The 18,073-nt window shown below is 43.0% G+C and overlaps 1 protein-coding gene across 1 annotated transcript; it reads right to left on the bottom strand.

The window, feature by feature from the left end:
• Positions 1–7,654: 7,654 nt before the first annotated feature.
• Positions 7,655–17,294, bottom strand: LOC109893079 (NLR family CARD domain-containing protein 3-like). Its single transcript, XM_031821362.1, has 8 exons — positions 17,022–17,294; positions 16,904–16,991; positions 13,617–14,856; positions 13,065–13,556; positions 11,791–11,964; positions 9,832–10,005; positions 9,544–9,590; positions 7,655–9,068 (listed from the first exon to the last, which is right to left on the bottom strand). Exons 1-8 carry the CDS (start codon positions 17,244–17,246, stop codon positions 8,515–8,517), a joined length of 2,994 nt encoding a protein of 997 aa, XP_031677222.1. The 5' UTR covers positions 17,247–17,294; the 3' UTR covers positions 7,655–8,514.
• Positions 17,295–18,073: the final 779 nt, after the last annotated feature.

Here is an 18,073-nt window from a genome sequence, read left to right as displayed (position 1 = left end):
AACCTTCCTGCTCTAACCACTAGGCTACCCTGCTGCCCCATGTGTTGTAAAACCTTCCGTCTCTAACCACTAGGCTACCCTGCTGCCCCATGTGTTGTAAAACCTTCCTGCTCTAACCACTAGGCTACCCTGCTGCCCCATGTGTTGTAAAACCTTCCTGCTCTAACCACTAGGCTACCCTGCTGCCCCATGTGTTGTAAAACCTTCCTGCTCTAACCACTAGGCTACCCTGCTGCCCCATGTGTTGCAAAACCTTCCTGCTCTAACCACTAGGCTACCCTGCTGCCCCATGTGTTGAAGAACCTTCCTGCTCTAACCACTAGGCTACCCTGCTGCCCCATGTGTTGTAAAACCTTCCGGCTCTAACCACTAGGCTACCCTGCTGCCCCATGTGTTGTAAAACCTTCCGTCTTTAACCACTAGGCTACCCTGCTGCCCCATGTGTTGTAAAACCTTCCTGCTCTAACCACTAGGCTACCCTGCTGCCCCATGTGTTGTAAAACCTTCCTGCTCTAACCACTAGGCTACCCTGCTGCCCCATGTGTTGTAAAACCTTCCTGCTCTAACCACTAGGCTACCCTGCCGCCCCATGTATTGCAAAACCTTCCTGCTCTAACCACTAGGCTACCCTGCCGCCCCATGTATTGCAAAACCTTCCTGCTCTAACCACTAGGCTACCCTGCCACTCCATGTATTGCAGAACCTTCCTGCTCTAACCACTAGGCTACCCTGCCGCCCCATGTGTTGCAAAACCTTCCTGCTCTAACCACTAGGCTACCCTGCCACCCCATGTATTGCAAAACCTTCCTGCTCTAACCACTAGGCTACCCTGCCACCCCATGTATTGCAGAACCTTCCTGCTCTAACCACTAGGCTACCCTGCTGCCCAATGTGTTGTAAAAGCTTCCGGCTCTAACCACTAGGCTACCCTGCCGCCACATAAAACCTTCCTGCTCTAACCACTAGGCTACCCTGCCACCCCATAAAACCTTCCTGCTCTAACCACTAGGCTACCCTGCTGCCCAATGTGTTGTAAAACCTTCCGGCTCTAACCACTAGGCTACCCTGCCGCCCCATAAAACCTTCCTGCTCTAACCACTAGGCTACCCTGCCACCCCATGTGTTGTAAAACCTTCAGGCTCTAACCACTAGGCTACCCTGCCACCCCATGTGTTGTAAAACCTTCCTGCTCTAACCACTAGGCTACCCTGCCACCCCATGTGTTGTAAAACCTTCCGGCTCTAACCACTAGGCTACCCTGCCACCCCATGTGTTGAAGAACCTTCCGGCTCTAACCACTAGGCTACCCTGCCACCCCATGTGTTGTAAAACCTTCCTGCTCTAACCACTAGGCTACCCTGCTGCCCCATGTGTTGAAAAACCTTCCTGCTCTAACCACTAGGCTACCCTGCCACCCCATGTGTTGTAAAACCTTCCTGCTCTAACCACTAGGCTACCCTGCCACCCCATGTGTTGTAAAACCTTCCTGCTCTAACCACTAGGCTACCCTGCCACCCCATGTGTTGTAAAACCTTCCTGCTCTAACCACTAGGCTACCCTAGCGCCCCATGTGTTGTAAAACCTTCCTGCTCTAACCACTAGGCTACCCTGCCACCCCATGTGTTGTAAAACCTTCCTGCTCTAACCACTAGGCTACCCTGCCACCCCATGTGTTGTAAAACCTTCCTGCTCTAACCACTAGGCTACCCTAGCGCCCCATGTGTTGTAAAACCTTCCTGCTCTAACCACTAGGCTACCCTGCCACCCCATGTGTTGTAAAACCTTCCTGCTCTAACCACTAGGCTACCCTGCCACCCCATGTGTTGTAAAACCTTCCTGCTCTAACCACTAGGCTACCCTAGCGCCCCATGTGTTGTAAAACCTTCCTGCTCTAACCACTAGGCTACCCTGCCGCCCCATGTGTTGAAAAACCTTCCTGCTCTAACCACTAGGCTACCCTGCCACCCCATGTGTTGTAAAACCTTCCTGCTCTAACCACTAGGCTACCCTAGCGCCCCATGTGTTGTAAAACCTTCCTGCTCTAACCACTAGGCTACCCTGCCACCCCATGTGTTGTAAAACCTTCCTGCTCTAACCACTAGGCTACCCTAGCGCCCCATGTGTTGTAAAACTAATTCTCATAATATGTAAATCAGCGTATATTTAAGGTGGTTTTGCCTCATTTTCATATTTACATTTTACAATAAATAAAACTTGAAATACAAAAATATATTGTATTGATGTAAACTTTCAACTGGTAAAGTTTCAGTCTGATGAGAGAAATCCCTATCAGCCTGTGGTGCTTGGGTTGAAGATCAACTGGGCTGGCAGGTAGGATTTAGTTTCTCCCTGTTTCTAGCCCACACTCCAGTACAGTAGGTGGTGGTACTGCACAATAACGTTGGACACCATCTGCTGTTAAACCCCACCGAAGAAGAAGAAGTAGTAGTAGTAGTAGTGGTAGTATTAGTAGTAGTGGTAGTGGTAGTAGTAGTGGTAGTAGTAGTAGTGGTGGTAGTAGTGGTAGTAGTAGTAGTCGTAGTAGTGGTAGTGGTAGTGGTAGTGGTGGTAGTAGTAGTGGTAGTAGTAGTGGTAGTAGTAGTGGTAGTAGTGGTAGTCATAGTAGTAGTGGTAGTGGTAGTATTAGTAGTAGTGGTAGTGGTAGTAGTAGTAGTGGTAGTAGTGGTAGTAGTAGTGGTCGTAGTAGTAGTCGTAGTAGTGGTAGTGGTAGTGGTAGTAGTAGTAGTAGTAGTAGTAGTATTAGTAGTAGTGGTAGTGGTAGTAGTAGTGGTAGTAGTAGTGGTAGTAGTAGTGGTAGTAGTGGTAGTCGTAGTAGTAGTAGTAGTGGTAGTGGTAGTATTAGTAGTAGTGGTAGTGGTAGTAGTAGTAGTGGTAGTAGTAGTGGTCGTAGTAGTAGTCGTAGTAGTAGTAGTGGTAGTGGTAGTAGTAGTAGTAGTAGTAGTAGTAGTAGTAGTAGTAGTGGTAGTGGTAGTGGTAGTGGTGGTAGTAGTAGTAGTAGTGGTAGTGGTATTGGTAGTAGTAGTAGTGGTAGTAGTAGTAGTGGTCGTAGTAGTAGTAGTAGTAGTAGTAGTAGTGGTCGTAGTAGTAGTAGTAGCAGTAGTAGTAGTAGTAGTAGTAGTAGCAGTAGCAGTAGTCGTAGTAGTAGCGGTAGTCGTGGTAGTGGTAGTGGTAGTGGTGGTAGTGGTAGTGGTGGTAGTGGTAGTGGTAGTGGTAGTAGCGGCAGTAGTAGTAGCGGCAGTAGTAGTAGTGGTCGTAGTGGTAATAGTAGGAGTAGTAGTAGTAGTAGTAATAGCAGTAGTAGTAGTAGTAGCGGTCGTAGTAGTAGTCGTAGTAGTGGTCGTAGTAGTAGTAGTAGTGGTAGTAGTAGTAGTAGTAGTTGAAGAAGAAGAAGAACAACAACAAAGTTGAGTAATAAAACCAGGAAATGGTTCCTATTGTTTTTTCACCATTCACTTTTATCAATAATTATCATCGCACATTTTTTAAGGTAAATTGAATGTATTGATAAAACTCCGAGAGAGAATGACACGACTATCAAAATGTAAGGTAAGCAAAACACAAAACAAACAACTAACTCTAATTGTAGGTCAAATTCACAGTGTGAAAAATGAATTGTTGTAAAAACCATTCGAACCATTTTTACGTGTTTCTGGGCATAATGACGCGTCCACGGTGTCAGGATTTATGGCTGATTTAACATCGTCAACCCTGTTACGGTCAACCCTGTTACGGTCAACCCTGTTACGGTCAACCCTGTTATGGTCAACCCTGTCACGGTCAACCCTGTTACGGTCAACCCTGTTATGGTCAACCCTGTTACGGTCAACCCTGTTATGGTCAACCCTGTTATGGTGTTATGGTCAACCCTGTTATGGTCAACCCTGTTATGGTCAATCCTGTTATGGCCAACCCTGTTACGGTCAACCCTTGTACGGGCAACCCTGTTATGGTCAACCCTGTTATGGTGTTATGGTCGACCCTGTTATGGTCAACCATGTTACGGTCAACCCTGTTACGGTCAACCCTGTTATGGTGTTATGGTCGACCCTGTTATGGTCAACCCTGTTATGGTCAACCCTGTTACGGTCAAACCTGTTACGGTCAACCCTGTTACGGTCAAACCTGTTACGGTCAACCCTGTTACGGTCAACCCTGCTATGGTCAACCCTGCTCTGGTCAACCCTGTTATGGTCAACCATTTTATGGTCAACCCTGTTATGGTGTTATGGTCGACCCTGTTATGGTCAACCATGTCATGGTCAACCCTGTTATGGTGTTATGGTCAACCCTGTTATGGTCAACCCTGTTACGGTCAAGTCTGTTATGATCAACCATGTTATGGTCAACCCTGTTATGGTGTTATAGTCAACCCTGTTATGGTCAACCCTGTAATGGTGTAATAGTCAACCTTGTTATGGTCAACCCTGTTATGGTCAACCCTGTTATGGTAAACCATGTTATGGTCAACCCTGTTATGGTCAACCCTGTTATGGTCAACCCTGTTATGGTCAATCCTGTTATGGTCAACCCTGTTATAGTCAACCCTGTTATGGTCAACCCTGTTATGGTCAACCATGTTATGGTCAACTATGTTATGGTCAATCCTGTTATGGTCAACCCTGTTATGGTCAACTCTGTTATGGTCAACTCTGTTATGGTCAACCATGTTACTTTATTTGTCATTTAATAGGCACCATAGACATTTATTTAACCTCTTGAGATGGAAAACATGTTTATTAAACTGAACATCAACTCTTCATGACATAATGTTAAAATGAGGTGAAATCACAAGTTTCACTCCCCACAAGGGACTAATGTTGTAGAACAGCCCCTGTGATCTGCTCATATCATGAATGTGAAGGTCAGTTTGTAGCCTACTATGCAGTTACATAATGGCTGTTGAAGTTATGGCTCACATTTCTTGGCAACAATAGAAGTCAGATAAATGTGTTGATTGGAAGGAAATAATTAATATTAATGTAAAAAAACAAAATTTCCCTCATTTTAAGGTCAACCCTGTTACGTGAAGTGAACCACAGATTATTGTCCATTATATTAACACGTACCAGGGAGTGTCACCACGACACCAAGGCTCTGCACAGGAAATCAGACACATACCAGGGAGTGTCTCCACTACACCAAGGCTCTGCACAGGAAATCAGACACATACCACATATCAGCAGAGTCCCAACACCTTACCACTGTTACACCTGGTTATCAGCAGAGTCCCAACACCTTACCACTGTTACACCTGGTTATCAGCAGAGTCCCAACACCTTACCACTGTTACACCTGGTTATCAGCAGAGTCCCAACACCTTACCACTGTTACACCTGGTTATCAGCAGAGTCCCAACACCTTACCACTGTTACACCTGGTTATCAGCAGAGTCCCAACACCTTACCACTGCTACACCTGGTTATCAGCAGAGTCCCAACACCTTACCACTGTTACACCTGGCTATCAGCAGAGTCCCAACACCTTACCACTGTTACACCTGGCTATCAGCAGAGTCCCAACACCTTACCACTGCTACACCTGGTTATCAGCAGAGTCCCAACACCTTACCACTGCTACACCTGGTTATCAGCAGAGTCCCAACACCTTACCACTGTTACACCTGGCTATCAGCAGAGTCCCAACACCTTACCACTGTTACACCTGGCTATCAGCAGAGTCCCAACACCTTACCACTGCTACACCTGGTTATCAGCAGAGTCCCAACACCTTACCACTGCTACACCTGGTTATCAGCAGAGTCCCAACACCTTACCACTGCTACACCTGGCTATCAGCAGAGTCCCAACACCTTACCACTGCTACACCTGGTTATCAGCAGAGTCCCAACACCTTACCACTGTTACACCTGGTTATCAGCAGAGTCCCAACACCTTACCACTGTTACACCTGGTTATCAGCAGAGTCCCAACACCTTACCACTGTTACACCTGGTTATCAGCAGAGTCCCAACACCTTACCACTGTTCTACCTGGTTATCAGCAGAGTCCCAACACCTTACCACTGTTACACCTGGTTATCAGCAGAGTCCCAACACCTTACCACTGCTACACCTGGTTATCAGCAGAGTCCCAACACCTTACCACTGTTACACCTGGCTATCAGCAGAGTCCCAACACCTTACCACTGTTACACCTGGCTATCAGCAGAGTCCCAACACCTTACCACTGCTACACCTGGTTATCAGCAGAGTCCCAACACCTTACCACTGCTACACCTGGTTATCAGCAGAGTCCCAACACCTTACCACTGCTACACCTGGCTATCAGCAGAGTCCCAACACCTTACCACTGCTACACCTGGTTATCAGCAGAGTCCCAACACCTTACCACTGCTACACCTGGTTATCAGCAGAGTCCCAACACCTTACCACTGTTACACCTGGTTATCAGCAGAGTCCCAACACCTTACCACTGTTACACCTGGCTATCAGCAGAGTCCCAACACCTTACCACTGTTACACCTGGCTATCAGCAGAGTCCCAACACCTTACCACTGTTACACCTGGCTATCAGCAGAGTCCCAACACCTTACCACTGCTACACCTGGCTATCAGCGGAGTCTTGTCTGGCAGCGAAACAGGTCATTCAGCCTCATTTACTGCCTTTAAAAAAAACATATCTGATATGGCTTAAACAAATGTGGTTTCTAATGACAATTGAGATGTACAATCTATGGCATAAGGGGACCACAAGCGGATAAGAGGCAATCTGTCATTTTGCTTAAGACATTAATGAGCGAGCTAGGACGGACGTAGTCACTATAATTATTTGTTTCGCATTTTTTAAATGTACAGCGACAGAATTCACAATGTGGGCCGTTCTTACAGTGTTCTCCCTGCACACCAAGTCAGAACAGTAGGATAAATAATGGGGGCATATAAGCAGACAATGAAAGCTCTTACAATATTCAATGATTACATTTCTCTAAAACAGATTATATGCTACATGTGCACCACCAAGTCAGAACAGTAGGTGAAATTAAGAGGGGTAAAAAGACTGAATCATTAGGGTGAGGCACATGGGCTACTAACATCTTACTACACAACATACACTTAGTATTACTTTCTTAGCTACGGTATACATATCTCCCTGGCATATTACAATATTTATGCAGCAGCATAGAAAACAGTTGTTAAATTTGCTATTTCCAACTCGTTGTGTTTATGTCCAATGGCCGATGGGCACCGATATGTTTTGTCTATTATTTCTCATCATATGATTTGCCAGTAGATTTTGACTTGATTCATGATGATGACTGTCTAGCTTGCTAGCTAAGATTTTGAAGGTATGATGTTGACATGATCAGTCCAAACAAAGCTACTGTACATATGTGATTTGACGTCATTTTATCTGTGGCCAATGACTTTGAGCCTTCTTGGATGGGCATTTCTAATGTAACTCTATGGCAACACCCAAGGGGCTAGAATTCTCGAGGTCTCCCCTTAGACTTGGAGGTGACGTAGTTTCACCAATGGGTGACAGAACACTGAGTCAATCAAGGCGCAACGCTTGTATTTTCTGCTGGCTCGCCCCACCACCACTAAAAAGCACTGAGCTGGGCTGAAACACCTGCTTTTTGTGAGTTGCCTTACTCAAGAAATCAAACAAGCAACCATGTTTCTATAGAGCTTTATTAATTCAATGATACATATATTATAAAAAATTACATTGTTTGCAAACTGATGTGTGTCACATATTAATGCCAAAATAACATGCAAAACAAGCAAGCCACCATTTTTGGGTGGGATTTGATTTATGTTGGTAAAGATTTGGGGCTCATAACAGCTCCACCTGCCCTGAATCACTGCACCCATAAGTGATTCGTTGAGAGCCCTGCAATAATGAGGCTGGTCGACACCACACTCTTGAGTGTTGGGCCAAGAGCTCTGACATACAGAAACCAACAGAGGTCTCATATAGTAAACCTATTAATGCTTAGTCATGGCTGGTTCCACCACAACTGACTCAATGTGTCGAACCAACACATATCTAGTGGATGAGGTGGCCAACTATTCAGAATCCTCTGTGTTCTCTTACGAGAACCAAGAACTGTTGGTTCTTAGAATAGAGGATGAGGAGAGACTTTGTTCGGAACAGACAAGATGTGCACAGCCGTGGTGAATTAGGTACAGAGTTATGTGAAAACAGCCATTTACACAACCAGAGTAACACGAGATGTGGACAGCCGTGGTGAATTACGTACAGATTTATGTGAAAACAACCATTTATACAACCAGAGTAACACGATTGTACACACCTATCATTTAAAGTAATGCTACTACACATTTTTCATACCAAACACCCTGGATAGAGAGGTTTACACACTAGAGAGATATTCATACCAAACACCCTGGATAGAGAGGTTTACACACTAGAGAGATATTCATACCAAACACCCTGGATAGAGAGGTTTACACACTAGAGAGATATTCTACATTGCTGCTCCATTGTGTCTTACTGAACATGACCCTGATTAGAGTGAAACATCAAGTTGTGTTTGACAAAGGGACACTGAGGAGTCTTCATACCAAACCCTAAACCCTGGATAGAGGGGCTCAGTGAATGTGGAGGTGAATGTGTACAGGTGGGTCAGTGTGTCAGAGGAGACTCTGTAGAAGGACAAAGTGCCGGCTGGCCAGTCCAGATACACTCCTACTCTGTGGAAGCTGGAGGGGCGGACGTCTATGGCAATGGGATTATTATTGTGACAGGCAATGTAACTGTTGTCATAGCAGAAAAGAGTCCAGGACGTGTCATTGTATCCAAGACAAAAGTCATTAGCCCTTCCTTTCCTGCTGATTCCTTTATATGTCACTCCTATATCAACCCTTCTCCCACTCCGCTCTACCTCCCAGTAACAGCGCCCAGTCAGACCCTCTCTACACAGCACCTGTCTACAGTCCTCAAATCTCTCTGGGTGATCAGGATACGGCTGCTCCTCTCTCCTACATGTCACCTTTCTGTTCTCCTCAGACAGAGAGAGGAGTCTGTTTACTGTATTTAGGTCCAGTGTGAGATCACAGACATCTGATGGATGAAACCAGACACAATATTAGAAATCATCATCATTCACATAAGAATGTTAACTCACTTTTCACGAATTCATTTAATGTAGATGTTTCTAGGTATCAAAAGGAGAAGTTAAGGTAACTTGAGACTTGTTGAATGATCATATGTTATACTGTATGGTAATATAAAACACACTTATTCACATTAATTACACACACACACACACACACACACACACACACACACACACACACACACACACACACACACACACACACACACACACACACACACACACACATTTCTTATGTATCACACACACACACACACACATTGTCAAATCAACTCTTTGTAAACTTTGGTGTCCCTGATTTCTGCTTCTGTAGAACTACAGCTGATATTTAATATGACCAAGTCAGTAATGATGGTGGTCTTTGACTTTGACTTAACTTGAATTAAGACTTATTCTTAGTAACATTCAGTCAACACTCACATTTTCTAGGCCCAGGTTTCATATTGTACTCTCCACCATGTTCCACACTGTAGCGGTAAGCAGAAGAACAGACAGTAATTTAGAGACACACCGGAACTCACACACACACACACACACACACACACACACACACACACACACACACACACACACACACACACACACACACACACACACACACACACACAGGATATAACTTTGTCCAAGTGGTGGTCAGAATGTTTGTCTTAACCAGCCTGATAAGTCCAACATGTCTGATATGAACATTGACATAAACCCTCTACATACTTGAGTTTCTCCAGTCTGCAGTGTGGATCCTCCAGTCCAGCAGAGAGCAGTCTGACTCCTGAGTCTCCTGGGTGATTGTAGCTCAGGTCCAGCTCTCTCAGGTGTGAGGGGTTTGACCTCAGAGCTGAGACCAGAGAAGCACAGCCTTCCTCTGTGACTAGACAGCCTGACAACCTGCAAAGAGTCAAATCATATTAAAATCACACTGATATTCTTTGGTGGTGAAAATAGTGGCAGTATATTTTTTCAACATATTCAGATATATCAGTGTCCTGAAACCTTCCATTTCTATTCATAAAATAGTGTATCATCATAAAAAATGACAAATGATCAAAGTATTGCCTGCAGATAGAAACATGTCTAGTACAAATATTATAGTAGACTGACCAGACCAGTTTAAAAAGCAGTATCAGGCAGAAGACAGACAGTGAGGTATCAGATTTAGATTGTATTGAGTATACAGTCCACACCATATCTATTTAGACAGTGAGGTATCAGATTTAGATTGTATTGAGTATACAGTCCACACCATATCTATTTTGACAGTGAGGAATCAGATTTAGATTGTATTGAGTATACAGTCCACACCATATCTATTTAGACAGTGAGGTATCAGATTTAGATTGTATTGAGTATACAGTCCACACCATATCTATTTAGACAGTGAAACTAACATTTCAAATGTGTCTCTGTTCTCCAACATTTTGGATTTCAGATCAAATGTTTCATATGAGGTGACAGTTTATAATGTCACCTTTAATTTGAGGGTATTTTAAGACATATGTGTTTCACTATTAAAAATGAAAACAATTTATGTTTCCAGTCTCCCCATTTGAAGAAGTCTTAAGTATTCTGAACAATTCACTCATAGTGTATTAAAATAGTCAAAAATGTAGTTTTTTGTCGTTAACTCGTTGGTTGCATTTGCAGTTTGTTTTGGTTGTGTTTTTGGTTGTGTTTTGCCCAATAATAAAATGGTGGATGATGAGTGGAGTACTTTTCTGTCTAAGAGAGTAGATAACATGTTTCTAAACAATAATAAATGAATCCTGATGAAGCCATGATTAAGAAAAATCATGAAAGAATCATGAATCATAATGAGTGAGAAAGTTACCATTACCATAACAGAGACTACAACAAAACATCACTAACCTCTCACCATTACCAATAACAGAGGCTACAACAAAACATACTGACCTCTCACCATTACCAATAACAGAGGCTACAACAAAACATGCTAACCTCTCACCATTACCAATAACAGAGGCTACAACAAAACATGCTAACCTCTCACCATTACCAATAACAGAGGCTACAACAAAACATGCTAACCTCTCACCATTACCAATAACAGAGTCTACAACAAAACATGCTAACCTCTCACCATTACCAATAACAGAGACTACAACAAAACATGCTAACCTCTCACCATTACCAATAACAGAGGCTACAACAAAACATGCTAACCTCTCACCATTACCAATAACAGAGACTACAACAAAACATGCTAACCTCTCACCATTACCAATAACAGAGGAGGTATGATATTTGTGCCTCTGTAACTTTCTCATTCATCATTATTCTCGATTCATTCCTGATTATTCATCATACTCATGGTAACATCCACATGAATGTAGAAGTGTTCAGAAACATCTTCTATTCTTACTGACAATACAAGTGAAGTGACTCCAAAATGACAGGACATTATTCACCATTCAGTTTCTATTAGGAAACTATTAGGAAACATCACCTAAAACACAACCAAGACAAACTGCAAATGCATTCAACAAGTTAGTAGAGTCACAAGCTTGATGTAATCACTGCAGGCTTGGAATATGGGACCAAATACTAAACGTATGACTACTTTAATACACTATAAGTGAATATAACCGAATAATTACGACTTTTCAAATGGGAGAACTACATAGATAAAGTGCTTTCATATCTGATAATACTGACCTCAGAGTCTCCAGTTTACAGTGGGGATTCCCCAGTCCAGCAGAGAGCAGCTTCACTCCTGAATCCTTCAGGTCATTGTTACTCAGATCCAGCTCTCTCAGGTGTGAGGGGTTTGACCTCAGAGCTGAGACCAGAGAAGCACAGCCTTCCTCTGTGACTAGACAGCCTGACAGCCTGACAGCCTGACAAAGAGATCATCATGATTTTAAAAACACACTGTTTATTTAACAAGTAGAATGTCCATGTAGAAGGACAATTAACCTTTAATTGTGATTGATATGTGAAATTAACATTGAATATCCAGTTAGTTAACCACAACACCCCTGTGGTGAAACGATTATTGCTGTGGAAGGTAATGAGCAACATATTGTGTCCAGTGTATGTGTGTCCTGTTGGTGTCCTATGTGTGTCCAGTGTGTGTGTGAGTGTCCTGTTGGTGTCCTATGTGTGTCCAGTGTGTGTGTGTGTGTCCTGTTGTTGTCCTATGTGTGTCCAGTGTGTGTGTGTCCTGTTGGTGTCCTATGTGTGTCCAGTGTGTGTGTGTCCTGTTGGTATCCTATGTGTGTCCAGTGTGTGTGTGTCCTATGTGTGTCCAGTGTGTGTGTGTGTTCAGTGTGTGTGTGTGTGTGTCCTGTTGGTGTCCTATGTGTGTCCAGTGTGTGTGTGTGTGTGTGTCCTGTTAGTGTCCTATGTGTGTTCAGTGTGTGTGTGTGTCCTGTTGGTGTAAAAGGACACACACAATGGCCAAACACAATGGACAGATACAGGACACTAACAGGACACACACTGGACTCACAGTCAGCATATAACTTTGTCCAAGTGGTGGTCAGAATGTTTGTCTTAACCAGCCTGATAAGTCAAACATGTCTGATATGAACATTGACATAAACCCTCTACATACTTGAGTTTCTCCAGTCTGCAGTGTGGATCCTCCAGTCCAGCAGAGAGCAGTCTGACTCCTGAGTCTCCTGGGTGATTGTAGCTCAGGTCCAGCTCTCTCAGGTGTGAGGGGTTTGACTCCAGAGCTGAGACCAGAGAAGCACAGCCTTCCTCTGTGACTCCACAGCCTGACAGGCTGACAAAGAGATCATCATGACTTCACAAACACACTGTTCATTTAACACCAGTAGTGTAGAGGGACAATAGTAGATGCATTTGTTTTTTTTCTCTCAAACATATAGATTCATCCTCTGTCTTCTAGAATCGTATACTATCGTATAAACTGAATATTTCTTCCTGATGATTAGTTCTTAAATGTAATTTTATTTACTCACAGAGCAGCTCTGGAGGCTTTGACCACTGGCAGCAGCCTCAGAAGACCTTCCTCTGATCTGGAGTATTTCTTCAGGTCAAACACATCCAGCTCCTTTTCTGAAGTCAGCAACACAAAGACCAGAGCTGACCACTGTGCAGGTGACAGTTTGGGTTTTGAGAGACTTCCTGATCTCAGGTATCTTTGGATCTCCTCCACTAGAGAATGGTCATTCAGTTCATTCAGACAGTGGAACAGATTGATGCTCCTCTCTGGAGAGAGATTCTCCCTGATCTTCTCCTTGATGTACTTGACTGTTTCTTCATCGCTCTGTGAGCTGCTTCTTGTCTTTGTCAGTAGACCTCGTAAGTGCTTCTGATTGGACTCCAGTGAGAGGCCCAGAAGGAAGCGGAGGAAAAGGTCCAGGTTTCCCGTCTCACTTTGTAAGGCTTTATCCACAGCACTCTTGTAGACAGTAACTTTAGGCCTTTGTTTAATCCTCAAGAAAAAGTTCCTGGACATTGATTGAGGTTCATCCATTACATTCTCATTGTTGTTGATGAATGAGAGGAACACATATACAGCAGCCAGAAACTCCTGAATGCTCAGATGAACAAAGCAGTACACCTTGTCCTGGTACAGCCCACATTCCTCTTTAAAGAGCTGTGTGCACAATCCTGAGTACACTGAGGCTTCATTGACATCAATGCCAGCCTCTTTCAGGTCTTCTTCATAGAAAATCAGATTGCCTTTCACAAGCTGTTGAAAAGCCAGTTTTCCCAGTGACAGAATGCTCTTTTTATTCCAGTGTGGACCTGTCTCTTCTTTCCCAAGATACTTTTCATTCTTCTGTTTGGTATGAAACACCACAAGGTGTGTGTACATCTCAGTCAGTGTCTTGGGCATCTCTTCTCTCTTCTGTTTCAGCATGTGTTCAAGGACTGTTGCAGAAATCCAACAGAAGACTGGAATGTGGCACATGATGTGGAGGCTCCTTGATGTCTTTATGTGTGAGATGATTCTGCTGGCCAGGTCCTCATCACTGAATCTCTTCCTGAAGTACTCCTCCTTCTGTGGGTCATTGAACCCTCGTACCTCTGTTACCTGGTCAACACACGATGAAGGGATCTTATTGGCTGCTGCAGGTCGGGTAGTTATCCAGAGGAGAGCAGAGGGAAGCAGATTTCCCTTGATGAGATTTGTCAGCAGAACATCCACTGAGGTTGACTCTGTGACGTCCCAACAGATCTTGTTCTTCTGGAAGTCTAGGGGCAGTCGGCACTCATCCAGACCATCAAAGATGAACAGAACTTTGTACTTGTTGTAGATGGAGATTCCTGATTGTTTGGTTTCCATTGAGAAGTGATTAAGAAGTTCAATGAAAGTGTGTTTGTCCTCTTTCATCAAATTCAGCTCCCGAAAAGGGAATGAAAATACAAATTGGACATCCTGATTTGCTTTTCCTTCAGCCCAGTCCAGAATGAACTTCTGCACAGAGACTGTTTTTCCAATGCCAGCGACTCCCTTTGTCAGCACAGTTCTGATAGGTTTATCTTGTCCAGTTAAGGGTTTGAAGATGTCGTTACATTTGATTGCAGTCTCTGGTCTTGCTTGTTTCCTGGTTGTTGTCTCAATCTGTCTCAGCTCATGTTCATTATTGACCTCTCCTGTTCCACCCTCTGTGATGTAGAGCTCTGTGTAGATCTTATTGAGAAGTGTTGGGTTTCCTTGTTTAGCGATCCCCTCAAATACACATTGAAACTTCTTCTTTAGATTAGATTTGAGTTCACGTTGGCAAATCACAGCAAGATCATCTGAATGAAGAAATAACACAGAGGATATTAATATTACGTCTGTTTTAAGGCCTACAGTATTGTAGGACTGTTATAAAGTTTTTTTTTAATCAATAATGACTAATTATGTATACATTTCAATCAGGACTGACTAATCAGAATACTATTATGTTACTGTATATGTACTAATCAGAATACTATTATGTTACTGTATATGTACTAATCAGAATACTATCATGTTACTGTATATGTAACTAATCAGAATACTATTATGTTACTGTATATGTACTAATCAGAATACTATCATGTTACTGTATATGTAACTAATCAGAATACTATTATGTTACTGTATATGTACTAATCAGAATACTATCATGTTACTGTATATGTACTAATCAGAATACTATTATGTTACTGTATATGTACTAATCAGAATACTATTATGTTACTGTATATGTACTAATCAGAATACTATTATGTTACTGTATATGTACTAATCAGAATACTATTATGTTACTGTATATGTACTAATCAGAAATAAGAGTCTTACAAATTCTTAGGAGTGGACAGAGTGTTTAATTTAATTGGGTATTAAAACATATTAATTCCCGTAACAGATTTTAATTATGATAATTTATTCTCTTAACTGACTGTATAAATGTGTAAATGTTTTCATAATGCATTACAAACATCATATTATTGATGGTATTATTAATGTTCTCTCTCTAAATTAATCACCACAACACATCCCTGCTGCTACTTGATGAGGTCACTAGGTGTTGTGTTAAGGCTAGAGGTCGACCGATTAATCGGAATGGATGATTAATTAGGGACGATTTCAAGTTTTCATAACAATCGGAAATCGGAAATTTTGGTTTTTTGCAGTTTTTTTTTAACACCTTTATTTAGCAAGTCAGAACAATCTTATTTTCAATGACGGCCTAGGAACAGTGGGTTAACTGGTCTAGGAACAGTGGGTTAACTGGCCTAGGAACAGTGGGTTAACTGGCCTAGGAACAGTGGGTTAACTGGTCTAGGAACAGTGGGTTAACTGGTCTAGGAACAGTGGGTTAACTGGTCTAGGAACAGTGGGTTAACTGGTCTAGGAACAGTGGGTTAACTGGTCTAGGAACAGTGGGTTAACTGGTCTAGGAACAGTGGGTTAACTGGCCTAGGAAGAGTGGGTTAACTGGCCTAGGAACAGTGGGTTAACTGGTCTAGGAACAGTGGGTTAACTGGTCTAGGAACAGTGGGTTAACTGGCCTAGGAACAGTGGGTTAACTGGCCTAGGAACAGTGGGTTAACTGGTCTAGGAACAGTGGGTTAACTGGTCTAGGAACAGTGGGTTAACTGGCCTAGGAACAGTGGGTTAACTGGTCTAGGAACAGTGGGTTAACTGGTCTAGGAACAGTGGGTTAACTGGTCTAGGAACAGTGGGTTAACTGGTCTAGGAACAGTGGGTTAACTGGTCTAGGAACAGTGGGTTAACTGGTCTAGGAACAGTGGGTTAACTGGTCTAGGAACAGTGGGTTAACTGGTCTAGGAACAGTGGGTTAACTGATCTAGGAACAGTGGGTTAACTGGTCTAGGAACAGTGGAACAGTGGGTTAACTGGTCTAGGAACAGTGGGTTAACTGGCCTAGGAACCGTGGGTTAACTGGTCTAGGAACAGTGGGTTAACTGGTCTAGGAACAGTGGGTTAACTGGCCTAGGAACAGTGGGTTAACTGGCCTAGGAACAGTGGGTTAACTGGTCTAGGAACAGTGGGTTAACTGGCCTAGGAACAGTGGGTTAACTGGTCTGGTACATATAATGTCTTCATTCAGTTGTAATTGTCATTATTACAAACACATTTTTTTTATTTTTTTTTATTGGCCGATTAATCGGTATCGGCTTTTTTGGTCGTCTAATAATCGGTATCGGTATCTGCGTTGAAAAATCATAATCGGTCGACCTCTAGTTAAGGCTGCTACAATATCATTGAGTTACACAGCTACTTTAGCTGTACTTTAGCTACAGCTTTTAAATGTTATAAAACACCATTCAACATGAGGAAGACAGATCTTACATTTCTCCAGTGTGTCAGCAAGCTCCTTCTGGTTCATTTTCCTCAGGATGTGCAGTGTGATCTTCAGAGCCCCCTCTCTGGCACTGCTCTCCTGCTGCTCATCTTCAGGATCCACCACTTCCTTATCCTGCTTCTGACTCTCAAAGCCATCTGGGAGTTCTGGACTAAGAATCCTCTTGAACATCTTCAGCTCATTCTTCACAAATGTCATCATTTTCTCTTCAAGCATCTGGAATAAATTCAGTAAATGAGTTAAGCAAGAGAATAAATGCTTTCTCATTAACACATTAATGAATGATTGACAGATCAACTTTACTTGAGGTAAACAAAAACAAATGTACATAACAGGACCACATACACTGAATATGGAGGCCAGGTCTGTTTGATGACTCTGGGAAGACTGACCACTGAGAATCTCTGACTCTGATCTCCCCTGTTGGTTTCTGTGGACAAAACATGAGATTACATCTCCTCATCCAGGGAGTTCACACACACACACACACACACACACACACACACACACACACACACACACCACACACACACACACACACACACACAGGGAATGTTGTGTTTGTTTAATATTGTTTTAGGACTATGAAATTGGATAAAAGGATGAGCCTATGGATTATGAAAACAACAACAATAAATGGGAAAGTGGGAGAGGAGAAATGACTAGAGACAGTGTTGTTTAACTCACTGACCAGGACCCATGAGTTCTTCTTACCTTTGTTCAGTAGAAAAGTCTCCCTCTCCAAACTGTATAGGTAGAATCATAGACTGGTCACTCTTCATGGACACACAGCTGGGAACAGGGGAGGCTGGTCTCTCCTGCTTGATTGGACTTCAACACAACAGAGACAAACATTACATCTCTCATCTACTCTGAGCTCAGATGGGGAAACATAAGAAGAGTTTCACAAATAGAACTGACTTCCAGACGTTAGTTAATGGCGCGAGCAGTGTGTCATTTTTAAAAACTAAATTCATTTAGCGTCGCGAGCGTTGTAGTCAGTCTGTCAGCCCCGCTAAAAGGCTGGTGTCGTTACTCGGCCTTCTCCGGGGGCATGTTGAGGTAAATTTACTAACCGGGAGGGTTGAATGATGTAATTTATTGGAGGGCTGGAAGACGCACTCTCGAGGTTGTTTACTCACAATATCAGATATTAA

Source organism: Oncorhynchus kisutch, unplaced genomic scaffold (assembly GCF_002021735.2).
Source record: "Oncorhynchus kisutch isolate 150728-3 unplaced genomic scaffold, Okis_V2 scaffold3966, whole genome shotgun sequence".
In the NCBI taxonomy this organism is placed as follows: domain Eukaryota; kingdom Metazoa; phylum Chordata; class Actinopteri; order Salmoniformes; family Salmonidae; genus Oncorhynchus; species Oncorhynchus kisutch.
This window is presented reverse-complemented; position numbering and strand designations above follow the sequence as displayed.

Coding starts and splice junctions, on each gene's coding strand:
- LOC109893079 (XM_031821362.1), bottom strand. CDS start 17,246: ATGTACATTTGTTTTTGTTTACCTCAAGTAAAGTTGATCTGTCAATCA. Junction 11,965..13,064: donor AAAGCCTCCAGAGCTGCTCT/GTGAGTAAATAA, acceptor TCAGGCTGTCAG/GCTGTCAGGCTGTCTAGTCA. Junction 9,069..9,543: donor GAAACCTGGGCCTAGAAAAT/GTGAGTGTTGAC, acceptor TTCATCCATCAG/ATGTCTGTGATCTCACACTG.